The 19,866-nt window shown below is 39.4% G+C and overlaps 1 protein-coding gene across 7 annotated transcripts in view; it reads left to right on the forward strand.

Moving 5' to 3' along the window:
• kazna (kazrin, periplakin interacting protein a) overlaps positions 1-19,866 on the forward strand; it is a 194,222-nt gene that overhangs the window by 121,157 nt on the left and 53,199 nt on the right. For all 7 annotated transcript variants that reach the window (XM_080900002.1, XM_080900004.1, XM_080900003.1 and 4 more), the window contains one exon: positions 10,445-10,552. In XM_080900002.1, coding sequence (XP_080756128.1) covers positions 10,445-10,552 — 108 coding nt within the window. The remainder of the gene's footprint in view (positions 1-10,444; positions 10,553-19,866) is intronic.

Raw genomic sequence — 19,866 nt, forward strand, 5'->3', positions numbered from 1 at the left:
CTGGGGTAGTTAGTGTGGGCGGCTACAGATTAAGCACCGGCTCCCCGCAATCAAACCCCAGGTCCATTAGTTCCATTAATCTTCCGAACATTTATACGGTGCCTTGAATTGGGGTCTCGATGCAGGTGAAGCAGTGGGGGGAAAAGGCCTGTCCTGGCTGCTTATGATTAATGCATAAATACGTGAGCTTTATCACAAGTCCAGCACTCTCGGAACCAGAGAATGTCAGCGTAATTAAAGGCGAGTGGCAGACGTAGGAAAAGCGAGGCAGTGTCTATCTGCAGATTGCAGACTGAGCAGGGGCACACAGGCAGCTTGGTGAAGGTTCCAGCAGCAGCCGTCTATTCATTCCGTAATCACCTCCACTACTCATTAGGGTCTGCTTTTGTTCCAGCCGTCGCCTTTCCCTGCACTGTGCCGGCTGATAAAATATGGCAGGCTCAGAAGAAAGAAGAGCTTGGGGAACCCCATTAAACAGTGACAGAGAAAGGACAGAAATCAGGAGGAAAAAAAGGTGATGTTGGAGTGGTGAAGTCAGCCAAGTAAGAAAGAAGAGAGGGCTCAAGGTAGAGAGGGAGTGACAGGAATGTGTGTGACAGAGAGAGGGAACAGTCCAACCATAGAGATTAGCATTTCCACTTGGTCTCCCCTGTAGGACTGATAGAATATAGAACATTTAATATCATAACCTCACAGAGTTCACCATATTGGAATGTGACTCCCTGACTTGGCCTCTACAGTAATCTCCATAAAACTATGAACTTGAACGCTTTGTAAATGTAGAGTGTCGCTGTGTTCTATTACAGTGACTGGCTATAAACGATTCGGTCACTAAATGTAATAAGGTCTTCCGCTATATGAAGTCTCTTTCTTATTATTATGATGCCAGGTTAATGTGTTTCATTGAGAGTGAGGCCATCCTGGGTGGACTTGATGGAGCCTTTTGGCTAGAAAAAAGAGGATGTGAAATGGATCCAACATTTCTTTTGGCAGCTTTGAACCATAAAATCAATTAATTTGTTAAAATGGCAAAATCAATGTGTTGGTTGATTACAGCAGGATAGATAGATACATGCTGTAGTGATGGACATACAGTACTGCAAAAGGCTAGAGGCTCCCATCGTTTCTTTTTATCTTGCTAATATGTAATAGGTGCAGCAGTTTATTGAATATACATAGAAATATACTTGGAAACACAGTATATAAGGCAAAAACTGAGTTTTTATTGGAATTGTGTTTGGGATCCTTGCCATGTCGAAAAACTAAGTTCTTGCTTTTTTAAATTTGCATTTATTGTTACATAAGAGCTGTTGATAACTGATTTTTATTGCCTTTTCTCCCTGTTATCCTTCCTTGAAAATGGCTTCTTGACAGCCAACCTTCACTGAGATCATTTTTGATGAGGCTTTGGTGAACAATAGTCTTTGCTAGATTTTTTCCTATTGCTTAAGGACATGACTTTCAGATACTGTTCATCTGCTGTTGATAGTTTTTTAGTCGTTTTTGGAAATCTTATCTGTTAAGTGGCTTTCATTGAATGATTCATAAGTGTTAAGTGGCTTAACAAATAAAAAAAGGATTCCCTTGAAAACAATCGGGTTCAAAGACTGGAGTGACCAATATTCAAAGAAAAACCTCTGAAAAGACTCCAGAAAGCTTAAAGAACTATTGCTCAAGCCCATTTCAAATATTTACAAGAAGCGCTGGCACCTTGAGAAAGTAAAAAATAAAAACCGACTGCTGGCCTAAGACTTTTGCAGTGCTGTATGTGCTCATATATAAAAACATGGTATACTTCCAGCCATGTTCAGACTATATCATCTATTCATGGTAGCAGCAGCAATAATAACAACAAAATAAAACACTGAAGCCCTCTATGAATATTTTTCTCAGCTTCACAGATTATGTTTTTGGTGTGAAATACTTGGCTCCCTGCTGGCAAGCATCCGAGGTCTTTTAAAAATGCACAATGTCTGTAGTTTGAAGTAAGTCTTCCTACAGCCTCGGTGATGTAAAGGGAGCTTGGCTGTCTGTATTTTGAGGGAGCAGTTTATTTTGGGAGATGCAACCTGTTTCATCCCTGCTGAGAAGGGGAACAACAGGGGGTTCTTGTTGTCTGAGTTGTCCATGCAAGTTTTACTGCAGATGTATGAAGGTAAATCAGGCACCTATGGGTATCAGCAGTCAGGTGGCATTACTGAAGAGGCAGGTGGGTGGGTTTTTTGTGTTTGTTTTGTAGCATTTTTTATGGTTAAGGAGAAACATTGTAAAAATTAGTAATTATATGCTTCAAACATTACAGTTTAGGATAATTAGAATGATTTTAAATAACTAATGAACAGAAATATGGCACTAACAATTCCCCAGATTCAAAATCCTAACATCTGAGAAGACAAATCAGCAAATATTTAGCGTGTTTGTCAGAACAGTCGGTTGATAAATCTGCAAATAATTTCTGCACTGGTTTAGATATTCAGTGGCTGTGTTAGCTGCTATTTAAGAGTATGATTAAACTCATTCATTTTTGGTTGTCAGCATTTTCCCTTTCATACAAAGATTTTTCCAGTCTTTTAATTACATTATCAACTGTAGGTGATTAAATCCCCGTATGTTTCCATTCAGTTTTCATAACAGGAAACATTATTCTTATTCTTTTAAAGCAGTCTGTCACAGTGAAATCACAGTGAAAGACCCGGCCTCTTTGGATGCTCTTTTTATACCCTGTCACGTCATTGACCTGCTTCCAGTTAACCTAATTAATTGTCTCAGTCTTTTGTTGCCTATGACCTAACTCTTTTCAAACGTCTTGTAGGAAAGATTAAATATAATAAACCCAATAAAATATCTAGTTTCTAGTTAAAAATTTTAAATGTTTATTAATTAGCTAATTTAATTTTACATAATTTTACATAATAGCAGGTAGTGTGTGCTTGGCATGCAACGGCCTTTTAAGACATGCTTCCTGAAAGCAAATGTGTTTACATGTTCAGAAAAACCACCATCCTAGTCTTCCTGTAGCTACACCCCACTACACTGATCTCACTACGGGAGCTGTCTTTTTTTCTATTTTTCAGAGTTGAAGAATTGATGTTTCTTTTTTTCTGTGACATTATGGTTTTTGGAGTATGATGCATGTCTTTCAAATGAGCATATCTTTGCCTTTTTTCCTTGCTTTTCTGCTATTCCCGTGTAATTGCATGGGAAGAATTGTTTTAATAAGGAAAAATGGCCATACAACTGAATAAAATCTCTGTAACACAGACTGTGTGTGTCAGAAAGTGAGAAATTTCCCACAAGTGATTAACATGCCTGCGAGGACCTGTATTACACGTAGGTGACGTTCTGTGCGTGTCGGATTGCTTTCGGCACAAGCGGATCGGCAAAGTGATTCTGATAATTACGTACATATTTACTAAGCTGCATGAAGTATAACAGTTGTTTTAGTGTCTCTGCCAAATCAATATTTATTTCATCAAAGAACAATTACCTTTTTCCTCACTTGTGTGCTCAATATTAAGTTGAACTGCTTGTTATTCATAAAGCAAACCGAGGACGTTTGATGGGAAAATGGAACCAAGTCAAAGAGTGTCATAAATTCTCATCAGTTGTACAAAACAAACAACAAAAAAACCAAAAACATATTTGCTGCAGCGCAGTTTATTGCTTTCTCGTGAACGTTTTATTTTGAGAGATATTGCAACCCCTTTGCAGCTATTATGTTTGTGTATAAACCTCTCTGCAAACACAAACGCTGCTTCTTACTTAATAAGACAGAGCTGATGAGTCAGTGTTGTGAATGTCAAATTATTATCCCCAAACCTCCTTCTTTCTTTGTAGCTTAAAAATGAGGCTAGAGCTGGATTCTGATGTGATGTACTGAAATTCATTTTGGGGGGAATTTAAATGAAATGGGTAAAAAAAAACAACAACAACAAAACTTTGCATACTATCCTTATTTATTTCTGAACTTCCTCAGTATTGTGAGTATTTGGATATTTTGTCCTCTGTCTGCAGAAATTCAGGAACCTAAACTTCACACCAAAATATGTTATTCTCTCCCACAGAAAACACAGCTTTCTGCATGAAATGCTTCGGTTATTTATCCATGGGCCATATTCGCACGGTGGCCACCTAATGGCTAGTCTGGCAAGCCTCACAGGTCGCTTTTCTTTTCTTGCAGTTTCTTCTAACTCGAAAGGGGGCTTACAGACAGGTGGCAACTAGCAGTAACGTGGCAACCATTCATTCATTCACTTATATGCATAACAGGCAAAACAATCATTAGTCATGCATTGAGACAAAGAATTTGATTATCCGTTTTTCATATCCATAATGTTACTAAAACACATCATTGATTCACAGCTCTTTAGTTGAGTCTACAAAAAAAAAGGCCAAATTAAACACAGTTTGACAGGCATTAAATATTATAAGACTTTTTTCACCAACAAGGTGAAATTAGAGGAAAACGTGACATATGTCAACATGGTGTGCAGTGTGTCCTTAAGAAAACTGAGGAAACTGGACAGTGAAGGTGAAAATAAGTATTTTTATGTCATGTTATGTCTGTAGGACATGAATGGTAAGTCTTTTTCCCTTAAGGAATGAAAGAGCATGCCTAAAGAAGTTCAGGCTGTGTTGTCATAACAAATATTGACTGTCAAGCTCGTTAGGATTACGCAGACTTTGTTTTTGCCTTTATATGTTATATATTTTCATACCTATGCTTCAATAAAGTCTGAAAGACTGACCTTTGGTTGGGAAACCTAAAAAAATCCAAAGGTGCAGGAGGTAAAGACGGTTCAAAATCGAGCAATAATGGCATGCAATGACATGCACTCTGATGGTGTATAATGTATGCATCACATTAAGTGTGCAGCTTTCTTCATTTTTATGCCCGATTGGAAAAAAACAAACAAACCCCTATATGCTTTAACAGTGTGTGGTGTATATGTGCACTTTGAGAGAAATAAGGAAAAAAATACTTTTTTTCAGATAATATTCCGGTTGGACCATGAGGAAATGGGGAAAAAGCAACAGGAAGCTGGAAACAGAGAGATGAAATGATGCTCTTATCTCAAATCCTTAATAGATCACACCAAACATGATTTAAAAGATGCACAGGGAAAGGTTTACAGAAAGCTTCACTCTCTTTCAAGGTGCAGTGCAGCAAATGCAGCGATGCAGAGCAACAAAAAAGATGATATTTTTCATTGTTTCTTCAGCACTCCAATATTATCAGCCTTTTGATATAGTGTACGTTTGACTTCGGTGAGCTGAGCTGAAGATTTAACGATCAATATGAAGCACTTGGACCACACTAGACCCACATATTCAGCGATTTCAAAAGCGCTTTGATTCAAAGGGCATGAACAGTGACCGAAAAAACACATCTACCTCCCTGATAAATCAATTTGACTAAAAAAATGACATTTTATATTTTCAGAGCTGCAGACTGACTGATCTCTCCCCCTACTGTTAAATGTGTTTTTTATCTTAAACCTGTAAATTTGAAAAGCATTTCTTATAAAATCCTTAGAGCAGAAATCTCTCTATACCTTTGACTTAAGTGTGCACTAACTGAACCAGTGTTAATAATAATAATAATAATAATAATAATAATAAAAATACATTTTATTTGAAAGCGCCTTTCAAAATACTCAAGGTCACTGTACACAGTAGAATAAAAGCAACATAAAAGCAAGCAGTTTACAGAATCATAAAAGCATAAGACATAAACAAATAAAATAGCAGAGTGGAGAGGTTATGTGGGATAAGCTATTTTGTACAAGTGGGTTTTGAGTTTGGACTTAAAGAGTGAGAAGGAAGAGATATTTCTTAGATTAGGAGGTAGGGAATTCCAGAGTCGTGGAGCAGAGCAGCTGAAAGCCCTGCTCCCCATGGTTGCAAGACGGGGGAAGGGACGGAGAGTGAAAGGGAAGAAGAAGATCTGAGACAATGAGATGGGGCGGTGATCTTAACCAGATCAGAGAGATATGGAGGAGAGAGATGATGAATAGCCTTAATAAATGTGTACAAGAGTATTTTGAAATTGATGCGATATTTATATTGGAGCCAATGAAGCTGCTGCAAGGCAGGAGTGATGTGGTGGACAGAAGGGGTCCTGGTGATGATACGAGCAGCAGAGTTCTGGACGCGTTGGAGCATGTGGGTGGATTTTTGAGTAAGACCAAAAAGAAGTGAATTACAATAATCAATCCGGGAAATAACAAGGCTATGGACAAGAATGGCAGTGGCATGTGGGGTGAGAAAAGGACGGAGACGATTAATGTTGCGCAATTGAAAATATGCAGACCGAGTAACATTATTAATGTGTGAATTGAAAGGTAAAGTACTGTCGAGGATGACACCCAAACTTTTCACAGAGGAAGAAATGAAGACCGGTGAGTTATCGATAGTAATAGAGAAACTGTTGGTTCTGGATAATGTTGATTTAGTGCCGACCAAGAGGAGCTCGGATTTATTACTATTGAGTTTGAGAAAATTAGAAGAGAACCATGAATTTTGTTCAGCTAAACAGAGGGTGAAGAGCAGAATCAGGTTTAGTGGACAGATAAAGCTGCGTGTCATCGGCATAACACTGAAAATGGATATTGTATTTACGGAAAATATGTCCAAGCGGTAGAAGGTAGATAATGAAAAGAAGGGGCCCTAGGACAGATCCCTGGGGCACGCCAGTGGTCAGAGGGAAGGGCTGAGAAGTAAAGGATTTGAGTTGAATGACCTGAGTGCGATCAGACAGGTATGATTTAAACCAGGCTAGTGGAGTATGGGAGAGACCGATAGAGGCTAGCCTACTGAGAAGTATAGAGTGAGAAATAGTGTCGAAAGCAGCACTCAGATCGAGGAGAATAAGAATGGAAAGTGAACCGGAGTCAGCTGCCATAAGAAGATCATTGGTTATTTTTATAAGTACTGTTTCCGTGCTATGGGAGGGGCGAAAACCAGACTGGAACTGTTCATACAGATTATTATTATTAGTTAATTGTGAGTGGAATTCTTTTCTCAAGAATTTTTGAAAGGAATGGTAGATTGGAAATAGGCCAAAAATTCTCAAAATTATTGGGATCTAGACCAGTTTTTTTCAATATTGGTGTGATGGCGGGAATTTTGAGGGAAGAAGGAACAGTTCCAGTGGTAAGTGAAGAGCAGATGATGGCAGATATGAGGGGAAGCAAAGAAGGTAAACATGCCTTAACCAAAACTGTAGGAATGGTGTCTAGCTGACAAGTAGAAGGTTTTGACTTGCAGATGAAATCTGAAATATCAGTAACCGAGGGGAGCTGGAAAGCAGAAAAACAGTGTGATGGGAGATGAATTACACAGGAAGAGCTAAATGGAACATTGGAAACCAGTTCTTGGTGTATTTTGTGAATATACTCAATGAAAAATAACATTAAAGAATCACAAAAGGAGGATGAGTAAAGATGAACAGGTAAAGAATCTGGTGACCTGAAAGAAGAGTTGAACAGTGAAAACAGTATCTTGGTTGAGTCATCTTTTGAACAGATAATGGTGGAGTAGTAAGCAGATTTTGTTTGATTAATACACTCCTTATAATACATAATACGATTATTAAACATTTCCTTGTGGATATTCAGACCAGTTTTTTTTATAAAGGTGTTCAAGTCTGTTCAATCATTAGCAGTATTTTGATCATTTCATAATCTTATAAAAAAAATCTAATGTAATCTGAAATGACCAAAATACCCTTTGGATAACACTTGAAACTTGAGAGAGAGATGAAGAGATCCAGAGATGAGGAGTAAATGAGTTCAAGGTATTTGTGGAAATTGTTATTTTAGCTCGACATGATGGTATTCACAGTTAAAAAATAAATAAATAAATAAATAAATAAATAAATATATATATATATATATATATATATATATATATATATATATATATATATATATATATATATTTTTTATTATTATTATTATTTTTTAAATTGTCAAGTCATACCTGAGCTCAGTCTGCATCATATTTCTATGCTTTTTTCCCTCCATACCGGCTTAACCTTACTATCGTCATCAAACAGCTGTCATGGTTTACTTCTTCCTTGGCATTTATTCCACCATACTCTTAGCCTTTGCCTGGGTTTTAAATGTCGGTGAGGGCCTGTCAAAGGTACTATGCAGGGAAGATAAAACATTTTCACGAGGCTACTGGGCAGCAACGGCTTGAACTTGGCAGATAAGTGTGAGCTTTGAATTTATACATTATTCAAAAAACTGACATCTGTGTTCCCAGTGCCAAAGGCTGCACCTCGGGCGAGTTTGAAAAATTATACGTTTGCAAGGTGGCAAAGAGTTATGCGCAGTTAAAAACAGCCCTCATGTTTTACCAATCACCTTAGGTGGGGGACAGGGAGCCAGGCTGTTATTTGTAGCCTTATAAAACCCATTTTAAAAAGTGAGATGACTAATCTTGCCGTAATGACAGCACCACCCCTGGAACTTCAGCTCCCAGACACATCTGTGCTCAATTACTGCAAATAATTCAACCAGCAAACAGCATCTTAATAGGTGGGTGGTGGAGTGATGGCAGAAGGAACGGGTAGAGGCCAGGGAGGAGCAGAGATTGAAGAGTGAAGTGGAAAAGATGTAGTTTGCAGAAATGGGAATTTTATTGTATGTGTGAGCAGAGGAGAATCTCAAATATTTCAACTTTTTTTTGCTAAGAGAACTTTATTATTCGTCTTGAAGTAGCAATTGTCATTCTTGGGGTGTTGGGTGTCTAAAACTCTTCATGCATGCACGAGTGTGATGGACTGAGAGGACAGCAGAAGTTGACTGTACACGTCTAAGTGACAAAGTCATTTTAGCAAACACTTTTATGTGAGTTAACCTGGAGCAATGCATTCAATATGCATTCACTGCATGCCACTGGTGGGAACCAAAAACTATATTAGAAACCACTGAACCTCACATGAAATCAAATGCACTTGGGTTATAAAAATGCTAATATTTATGTGTGTGCATCAGTCTCTCAGTTTCCTTACAGTGTAAGGAGTGAGGAGTAAAAGTTGATTATGTGTGTACTGGGAAGGATTTTGTGGACTTGTTGGTGTTGTGTGCGGCATTAATCCTTCTGGTTCCTACACACATTGCAACCTGTAATGCCTGTCGGTCTGTTTATGTTAATAAGTTTGCACTTCAGTCACATCTTGATTGACTGAGGTGACTTTCAGCTTTAATTCAAACCATTTTCAAACATAGTCCCACATTTCAGAGACTTTCACACTGACATGATTTTAATTTTTAAGATTGTTTTTATTACTTGGATGAAAATCCTTAGTAGACAATGACTTGCAGACAGTGAAATTTAGAACCCATGAACGTCACCGACCGCTGCAGCTGACTTCAGCCTTGTAGTCAAAGCTGAAATGCTTGCTCTGTTGGGTGGAGATCGGGTCATCTTGGCCTTTGAAAAATATCCAGCTTAGTTGCATTGAGAAATGTTTGCAGTTTGCTTTGGGTTGTTATCCACTTGCAGTGCAAAGTGCTGTCAGTGTGACCAGTGTTGCAGATTTAGCTTAACCTGAGCAGAGAGTATAGCCCATTTCACAACTTCTCCAGCTACTTCTATCAGCAGTCACATCATCAATAAACACTCATGACCTGGGTCCACTGGCAGCCATACCTGCCGTAACATTGTCTCTATCATGCTTGACAGATAATGGGGAATGCTTTGGATTATGATTTCTTTCTTTACGTTGCCATACTTTTCTTTTTCTCCCATTGCCTTGGTAAGTTTCTCTTGCTTCATCTATCCAAAGAATTCTTTTGATTGTAGATTTTGATAACAATATGCCTACCTCTTTTGTTTTGGTTTTATTAGCCAAAGGAATAATTATTTGTCCCACTTTACTCGTCATCTGTGGTCTTTTAGGTCTATTGGTCCATGAATTTATAGATCCAGAATATAGATTTGGCTGCTGTCCCTCTGATAGCTTAATGATAGCCTCACTCAGTTGCACTGACACCTTATGACCTCATATTGAAAGCTGCAGTGAACAGTTACCAAATGCAAGTTTGGCACTTGGAACCAACCTCAGATATTTTATCTGCACAATTTACCAAGGAATAACGGGGGAACAGGGCTCATCTGTCAGTTAATTGTCCAATTAATTTTGAGCTTCTAAAACTGGAAGACTAAAAATGACTGTAATTCCTAAACAGTTAAAGCAGTACTTCTGTGAAACCCTTTGATTTATAGCTGAAAATCTGCACTTGAATCGCAGCTTTATTGATTTAAAGTCTACCTTGGTGGTGTGCGGACTCAAGATTACCAAAACTTTGTTGTATCCAAATACTTATAGTGCAAACTGCATATCATACAAATGAATTGTTCTTTGTATTCATTGATCCTTTTACATGTTATTCATCAAGTTAAAACCGGTGGTTGCTTGTTCTTCTCCTAGATCCCTCTCCCCACCAGAGGCAGAAGCCCCCGGCTACCGAACTCTGTTACAAGACTGAAATCAGCAGTCTCATGGACTTCAATTCTCCAGATGCCTCTCTGGACAAAGGTAAGACTCTAATCAGGTGAAATATGTTTCATTTCCTGCGCTTGCTTTGCTGTTAAAGCTTTGGTGGATGTGAAAGTTCATATAGATTCGCCTAAATACACATATGCAAATATAGTGTATGTACACACACATGCAGCTGGAAATGCATTAAATCCATAAACATGTCAGGTTCAGGGTCTTTAAGATGTGCACGCGAGGATTTGTAATGCAGTAAGCGCATCACTTACTCCCCCGTCTCAGCAGTGTCGGCTTGCATTTGTCAGAAATGAGAGTGTGTATTACTTAAACTACTAAGAACTGATTCCACCATGTTGTTTCAAGTGTACTATATTATTTAAGCTCTATGTGTTATAAAAAGAGATGCTGTTTTAATCACTTAAACGAGGTCAGAAGTTCATAGTAATTATAATATTATGCACTTAGAAGCAATTTAGAAAATGATTGTTTTACTTTTTATTAAACGGTTACCCAACTTCAGCTCATGCTTCACCGTCACCACAGTCTGCCCTGTGTGTTTAGTCACTTGTGTCACCGAGAGCCATCTGGAAAAGCAGCCTATTAACTTTAAAGACTGTATTTATTCCCATGATGCTTATCTGACTGGGTGGTCAGACGGGTCTCACATTAGCGCCAGCCGCTCTCCAGACAAACACTTTTAGTAGTTTGTCTGGAGTCCGTCTCCATGTTCCAGCACTTTCATCACTAAAGCTTGGAGTCTTTTATAGAAGATCAAAGATGTTAAGTACGGCGTCAGTCCAGAAGTGTGTCCTGACTAGTGTGTCTTGTAAAGTTGCCAGTTCCAGTATGGATCTTTATTGTCATCCAGGCAGCCGCCCAGGGCCTTTATTCATTAGAGCATCCTGCTTAGGGCTTTATTTGAATGCCAGGTCTCTTGTCTCTTCCTAATAGTGTGTGCCAGTGTGGCGATGGTACTGAGTGCACTCACAAATGGTCACACAACAATCATTTTTTGCAGTTTCTTGTGCCTGATTACAACTGTAAGGTACTTTTACTTTTGTATTTCTGTCATTCTTCACTGCATTCACCGACAGCTTAATAAATTATTAACACTTCAATACTGTAAACATAAAATACATGATAACATATAAACTCTGCTTTTGAGACTCAAGCGAGCAGATATACTGACAGATTCGGTCATATATTTAAACCTTTTATATGTGCGTCACTCCTACAGAGCATAAAGCAGCTGGTTCTATAGACATTTCCTGGGTGCTGTAAATGTGCAGACTCAGGAAAAAGCACGTAGGCACACCAAACCCCTGCAGTGGCCAAGGCCACGTATATCACCACAAGTTTCATCAGAATGAGAACGGGGATCTAAGAGGCTGTGCTATGAGAGAGAGAGACAGGGAAGGAGAGGGAGAGACCAATGTAAGCAGTGAGTGCTGGATCATAATGAAGACAGGTGCTGCTTCGGCACATTAAGTGGCACTGATGTCACCAGCCGGGCAAGGCTTGGTATGTGCGCCACATTAGATAGGAAGGTCAATGCGAAGGAGTCAAACAGGGCTTCCAGGGAAAACTGGCTTAGGAGGGAAGGACAGACAGGGAAGGGGGAAGTGGAGGATAAAAGAGTTGAAGAGCACTGCAAGGAGAAGGAGAAAGACTAGGTGAGGGATTACATAAGGAAACGTTATTGCAGGCATATTCTGATTAACACGAGAAAATCAACCGGTGAAGCGGGCGGAGACAGAAAAGAACAAACGATTAATAAAGCACGGGAGAATGTGAAGCTGTGCGTGTGGGGGGGTGACTGTGCAGAGCGGTCTCTGCTGAGCACTTCCATTTTTCTCATGTGCTGACACTTTCCAAAACACCTGCCCCAATCGAAGCCCTCTTACAGCCAGTGGGAGAGTGGCAGCTAAATTGCCTTCAGCAACAATATCCAGGCCTCTCCATTGTAATTTACACACATCAGAAATAGCTACTCAGAAATGCTTAGACACAATTGTCCAAGAGTAGCTAGGCTTGCCATTTTAATGTGACTCATTTGCATAAGTGCAGTAACTGGACAGAGCAATATTATTATGTTACATGCTGTATGCCATGATCACAAGGTCGTAGCCAGTTTTTACATAATCCGGCTAGTATGACCAAAGAAAGGAAGGGAAATGGTAATTTAGACTTATTACTCTGGACATAATGATTATATCCCTGTAATGGAGTTTTGAGCCTTCGATCCACAGAAATGTGATCTTATGAATCCTAAGAAAATTGTGCCGCAGTTTGCACAGACAACGATCTTATCTGTGTGCTTGTGTGTCCTCTGGCCTTCCTGTTAAAAGCTACAGAGAGGTTAAAGCTGACGGAGGGAGCAGAGCAGCAGTGAGACTGTCTTCGGTCTTTGTCGCTTTCTAACGGCTTCATTAAAGGAGGCTTCTGAAAAGTAGAACTCAAAGGTCATGAAGTCTAAAAGCTGGATTTCAAAGGGTCTAGATCATACTTGTCTGCTGTGAAGGGCTTTATTTAAGCAGTCTTCAAAGGAAATACTGTTACAGGGAAAAAAAAACCCCAAATATGCATATCAGTACATGTGGGTGTATGCCTACGTGTGTGCGCCAATGTGTGTGCATGGCTGGCTTGCTTTAACAAACAGTTTAAGAAGAAAATTCAGTAAAACACAAGCTTATATTAGACCATTTACCAATAAAAATCCTGTTTTGTTCTTCTTTCTACATCCCACAGAATCCAGTCAGAGGCAGGCTGTATTTGTCTAACCTGTTGTCATATTTAAATGACTGAAATGTCATCACAAAACAACATAAATTTAGTTGTAAAGCTGTGATGTTTAGTTGTTGCTAGTTCAGTTCAGTTCAGACTGAACCCTAGTACCAGAAATCCAGGTTAGCCAAATAAAGCTAATCTCATTGAGTATAGTTTCTTGGTCTGAATAATGAAGTTCTTATCAATGACCAGCAGGGGGTGACTCCTCTGATTGCATCCATAGAGAATAGGAATGAGGGGCATACAGTGGGGCAAAAAAGTATTTAGTCAGCCACCGATTGTGCAAGTTCCCCCACTTAAAATGATGACAGAGGTCAGTAATTTGCACCAGAGGTACACTTCAACTGTGAGAGACAGAATGTGAAAAAAAAATCCATGAATTCACATGGTAGGATTTGTAAAGAATTTATTCGTAAATTAGGGTGGAAAATAAGTATTTGGTCACCTCAAACAAGGAAAATCTCTGGCTCTCACAGACCTGTAACGTCTTCTGTAAGAAGCTTTTCTGTCCGCCACTCGTTACCTGTATGAATGGCACCTGTTTGAACTCATCATCTGTATAAAAGACACCTGTCCACAGCCTCAAACAGTCAGACTCCAAACGCCGCCATGGCCAAGACCAAAGAGCTTTCGAAGGACACCAGGAAAAGTATTGTAGACCTGCACCAGACTGGGAAGAGTGAATCTACAATAGGCAAGCAGCTTGGTGTGAAAAAATCAATTGTGGGAGCAATCATCAGAAAATGGAAGACATACAAGACCACTGATAATCTCCCTTGATCTGGGGCTCCACGCAAGATCTCATCCCGTGGGGTCAAAATGATCATGAGAACGGTGAGCAAAGATCCCAGAACCACACGGGGGGACCTGGTGAATGACCTGCAGAGAGCTGGGACCAAAGTAACAAAGGTCACCATCAGTAACACACTACAACGGCAGGGAATCAAATCCCGCAGTGCCAGATGTGTTCCGCTGCTGAAGCCAGTGCATGTCCAGGCCCGTCTGAAGTTTGCCAGAGAGCACATGAATGATACAGCAGAGGATTGGGAGAATGTCATGTGGCCAGATGAAACCAAAGTAGAACTTTTTGGTATAAACTCAACTCGTCGTGTTTGGAGGAAGAAGAATACTGAGTTGCATCCCAAGAACACCATACCTACTGTGAAGCATGGGGGTGGAAACATCATGCTATGGGGCTGTTTTTCTGCCAAGGGGACAGGACGACTGATCCGTGTTAAGGACAGAATGAATGGGGCCATGTATCGTGAGATTTTGAGCCAAAACCTCCTTCCATCAGTGAGAACTTTGAAGATGAAACGAGGCTGGGTCTTCCAACATGACAATGATCCAAAACACACCGCCCGGGCAACAAAGGAGTGGCTCCGTAAGAAGCATTTGAAAGTCCTGGAGTGGCCTAGCCAGTCTCCAGACCTCAACCCCATAGAAAATCTGTGGCGGGAGTTGAAAGTCCGTGTTGCTCGGCGACAGCCCCAAAACATCACTGCTCTCGAGAAGATCTGCATGGAGGAATGGGCCAAAATACCAGCTACTGTGTGTGCAAACCTGGTAAAGACCTATAGTAAACGTTTGACCTCTGTTATTGCCAACAAAGGTTATGTTACAAAGTATTGAGTTGTATTTTTGTTATTGACCAAATACTTATTTTCCACCCTAATTTACGAATAAATTCTTTACAAATCCTACCATGTGGATTCATGGATTTTTTTTTCACATTCTGTCTCTCACAGTTGAAGTGTACCTCTGGTGCAAATTACTGACCTCTGTCATCATTTTAAGTGGGGGAACTTGCACAATCGGGGGCTGACTAAATACTTTTTTGCCCCACTGTAGCTTCAATGTTGATGTATAAGCTGCCACCATGTAAGAAGTTATCTTAAATAGATTCAAGTTGTCAGGTGAGGCCAGCAAGTTTGGTTAGAAGTTGCAGTCATAAACTGAATGGGCGCAACACACAACACATATGTTGGTTACTTAGTGCCAAGCAACGGACTGAGTTACTAAACAACTAAACAAATCTGAAGCACAGACTTCTGGGTGGTCTTTACCACTCAACAAGCCATAATATCATAGATAATCCATTAAGAGGTTAAAAAAGGGATCCAACAGGAACGTTTGTGTTGGTGTTAAGTTTCCCCTCCGCCACCCTTCCCTCTAGTCACATCTGCTTTCAGAATCCCAGATGAAAATCTGTGACCAAAGACTTTATAGCAGGGCTTTTGTTGGTTACAGTACAGCCATCTGTTTTACTGAGTAATGTAATAGCTAAGACCTTTCTCAAAACATTTTTAAGATGGGTTTAAAGAGTTCTTAAGAAAAGTGTTCAAGGAGTGTAAATTAAAACCCATTGCGTTAGCTGTGGCGCTACAAAGATTTAGATTTCTGCTCTTGCCAAATAATCAGACCGTTTATTAGTTTAATGCAAAGTATAAGAGCCACAGACAGCTTTTTAATGAGTTTCCAGTTCACACTTCAAAACTTTATTTTGCTACGACACTAACGAATATTGTGTTTTGATTGATAAGGAAATATGAATTCATTTTAAAATGTGTCAAAAACATAACATGTAGATTGATGAATGGATTGATTCTTGTGTAGCACCTTTCTGCTGTACTTGAGCAGTCAAAGAGCTTTATACAAACTGCCTGAGTCACCGACACACGTGCTTTTTTCCCTACACCTTAGTGCTTTCTCGCTAACATCCACACATTCATACTCAATGTATCAGAGAGCAGGTTTTGGTTCAGTATCTTGCCCAAGGATACTTAGGTGTGCAGACTGAAGACTAGAGATTGAACCACCAACCTTCTGATTAGTAGATGACCTGGCTAGATGACTCCTGAGCTACAAACAAACCCAAATAGAAAGAAACTTAGTTTGCAGGTTGTCTGTCATCACCTTGAGAAACACTCAGGTGTGCTGTGCCATCTACTCAAACCTGTAATGACCGAATTAAATGCATGTTTTAAAAATTTCATTCCAGAATTTAAACGCTCTGTGCTCTTAATCAGATTATATATTGTCTGACTCCTTCTGAGATGTTTCTCTGTTTGTTTTGCAGTCTTAAAATCCACACCTACACCTCATTAGGATTTGGATTTACACCTTAGCCTAGCACTGTGCCAAGGTGATACTAAATGTGTGTGTGTGTTTTGTTTAATTTCTAAATTGTACCTTGGATCATGAAATGAAATGAAATGAACAGCCAGCTGGCCACCTTCAGTTTGTCCTTCAAAACGTAGAAGAAAACAACGTAATGAAGAAATAACCCTCTTCTGTTAATCAGCTTTCATATTAATTTCTCAACAATTAGAAACCATATTCTTTTAAGCTCCTGAAATCAAAGCTGATGGTCATCACTTCATCCTATATCTGCAACACGAGCTTGGTTTGGTCCCTCTACTTAAAATAACAACAGTTGTGTTGTTCAAGATAATGTGGGCCAAACTCTAGGTTTAGACACAATAGGTCAATAAAAGTACTAAGTAGTCATTAGAACTTCATGCAAAGTTTCAAGTTACAATTTTCCATTTGAATCTCTGTCCCCATTTTGTGTGCTTTGCCTGTGGTAAAAAAGAGTAAAAAGGTGAGGTGTGTGGAGAAAATTATAGGAAAGAAGCAATATTGTCTTGAGGTCACACATTATAAACACTTGTGTTTCTTTGTTACAACCCCTGGGTTACAAATGTATCCAAACATTTGGGCATTTATGGGGAAATTACATAGTTTGTAGATTTTTTTAAAGTGAAACCCCTGCACCAAATGGATTTAAAGGGAACATTTAGTCACGTCCGCTCAATCACTGTAATGCACTATGAGGCAGGTCAAGAACTGTTGTTAAGAATCATTGATGGCGACTGCTGAGCTGATAGCCCCTCATACTTATGGTAACAACCATGCACTCCTCCACCTGACCCTACTGATTTGTACACATACCAGATGGGCTAAAATGTTTCGGCAGCTGAGTCCCCAGTTCCACTTCTTGTGGCCGGACAAATAGAAAAATGCAAGAAATAGTGCCAAAAAAGCCAGTGATACACAAAAGCATATGTGCAGCAGAAGACACACATTGATTAGCTTGATTTTGTTGTGGATAGTGCTGCAGTGCTGAAATTTTAAGCAGCAGAGAACAGCGCTGCAGCAGTTTTCTGCTGTACGTGAGATCATTTACCCTCTGCAGTGTTTTACAGTGGCTCAGACTGCCGTGACAACTTTATTTCTGAGACATCTCCCTCTATTACTTTTTGTATCACATTCTGCTTAGAACCGTCTTCTCTTTACTTGGTCTTCTTCACAGTTCACTACTACTTTTAACTCCATTAGTTCACACTTTGTGACTTATGGACTGATTTAATCCTGATTTATTTGAAGGTTGTTGAGAAAGACCACGGAGAGAAGGAAAAGGGAAAGTGAGAATTTATGAGGACATGAAGTCCATTAACACACGCACTGTGTGTTGTAACAAAGGCCAGTTTGGTGGACTTTGTCCGCACCATGTTGCTGACATTAGAGATCTATACTTATATACTGTGTACACACACATACTATATGTACACACATACATGATTTGAAGTTTTTTGCTTGCTTTTCTTTGAGTTATTGTGCCAACCTAATTCACTGCACATAGACAAAGAGACTGGTTGCTCTAATTATTTTTAATTTAAAGGACTGTGCTTCGAGGTAATCACCTCCAGGCATCCAGGACATGCAGAAAAGCTTCTTTCGCATTCATAATTTCACATAAAATACAGGGAAATCACTTTATCATCAGGCAGTGGAGCAATGTGTATCACAGATAGCTAATTTTCCCCATGTTCCTCAGTCCCTGAAGAGTGATTTGATGCTGTCTTAATGTAGTGTAAATAGCCAGTGAATGCCAAGTACATTCTTTTAATTAGGAAACCCAACAGAGCTGTTGATTAGCACTTTGTCTTCATAAGTGTCTGAGTTTGAGCTACAGTTGGATCTCTTACTAGTAACCTTATAGTCTTCTAGCATGTCCCAACAAATCTTAAGCAAGAACAGTATAATAAAAATGATGTATCCAACTTGCTTGCCTTTGTTTTATATGGTAAAACCCAATCTAATTGCCAGTTCATTTCACATTTCAAGAACAGCAGAGCAATAATTTCTTTGGTACTGCACTGAGGTCCCCCCCACCCCTTCCACACACACACATGTATTTCTTTAAAATTATTGTAGAAATTTTTACAGCCAACATCTGTACACGATAAATGACTTTTCTCCAGAGCTGGAAGCTGAGTCATGTCTCATCCGTAGATTCATTACACACTGTGCAGAGGTACATGACTTCCTTTATAGCTACTTTAACTCCATCTTTCCTCTTCACTGGCATTAAAAGGTATTGGTTACCATCCTGTGGAATGGGATTACGGCTGTACAGGAAAAATAAGTTACAGCAAAAAATCAGTGGCTCGATTCCAATTGTGTGGGACAATATAACTCAGGAGACTTCTTCCCACGCATTGCTGAACATCCTTGTGTGTTATCATGAAGTGAAATCACATTAGCACATGTTCACAGTACAAAGTCTTGTATTTGATGTGGCCTCACAAAAAATAGTGCCTCTATGTGCCCATGTTGTCAGTATTTATGCTTATTTAATTCAGTTGAGTTCATTTTACTTTGTGCTTTATATGTGGATAACATAGGCTTCTGCCATAGATGTTAATTGACCTTGAAATATTTCCAATAGAAGTCGGGGGGTGGCAAGGTGGTGCGGTATTTAGGAGCCCTGCTCCACACCAGGAAAGTCTGGGGTTCAGATTCAGTCAGTGGGTCCTTTCTGTGTGGAGTGGATAGTTTCCCCATAATTGTGAGGCTTCTCTCTGGGTTCTCCTGTCTTTCAGTCCAAAAGCATGTATAGCTTAGGTTAAATGGTGATTCTAAATCAGCCGTAGGTTTCAATGTGAGTGCGAATGGTTGTCTGTCCCTCTGCGTTAGCCCTGCTGTAGGCTGGAGATCTGTCCAGAGTGTACTCAGAGTGACAGCTGGGATAGGCTCCAGCCCTGAATTGAATAAACAGAAGAAAATAGACTGGTGCAATAGACATCTCAGACACTTTTGTGATATTTGCTCTTTGTAGTAAAATGTACACATGGGCTTTTACAAACACGTCTGTAAAGTAAGTCTTGTGATTTGCTATTGTTGAGTCCAGAACATACTTTATGGATGTCGTATAATAAAGAGCAATTCCGTAGTTATTGTTCTATATTTGATCACATTTCACGCTGCATTGTTTTGCCATGTTTGATTTCTAATTTGAGCATAAAGTAGACTTTTAAATTATGGTTTAAGAAGGTTTTTGACAACACACCACCAGGAGGCCAGTAAGGTTTTTAAAATGCATATAAATAAATAATTCATGAGATTAACAGTGAGAAGAGAAATTTTAAATCCTTAAAATTTGACTTTGAATCACCTGATATAATATGAATTTTGTGCAAAGAGTGGCATACAGAAACTGCTGATTTATTCCTAATTACTATGTGGAATGAAGGGGAAATAACTTCAACATCCTCGTTGTTATT

This window comes from Rhamphochromis sp. 'chilingali' (genome assembly GCF_963969265.1).
Source record: "Rhamphochromis sp. 'chilingali' genome assembly, chromosome: 12".
NCBI classification, from domain to species: Eukaryota; Metazoa; Chordata; class Actinopteri; order Cichliformes; family Cichlidae; genus Rhamphochromis; species Rhamphochromis sp. 'chilingali'.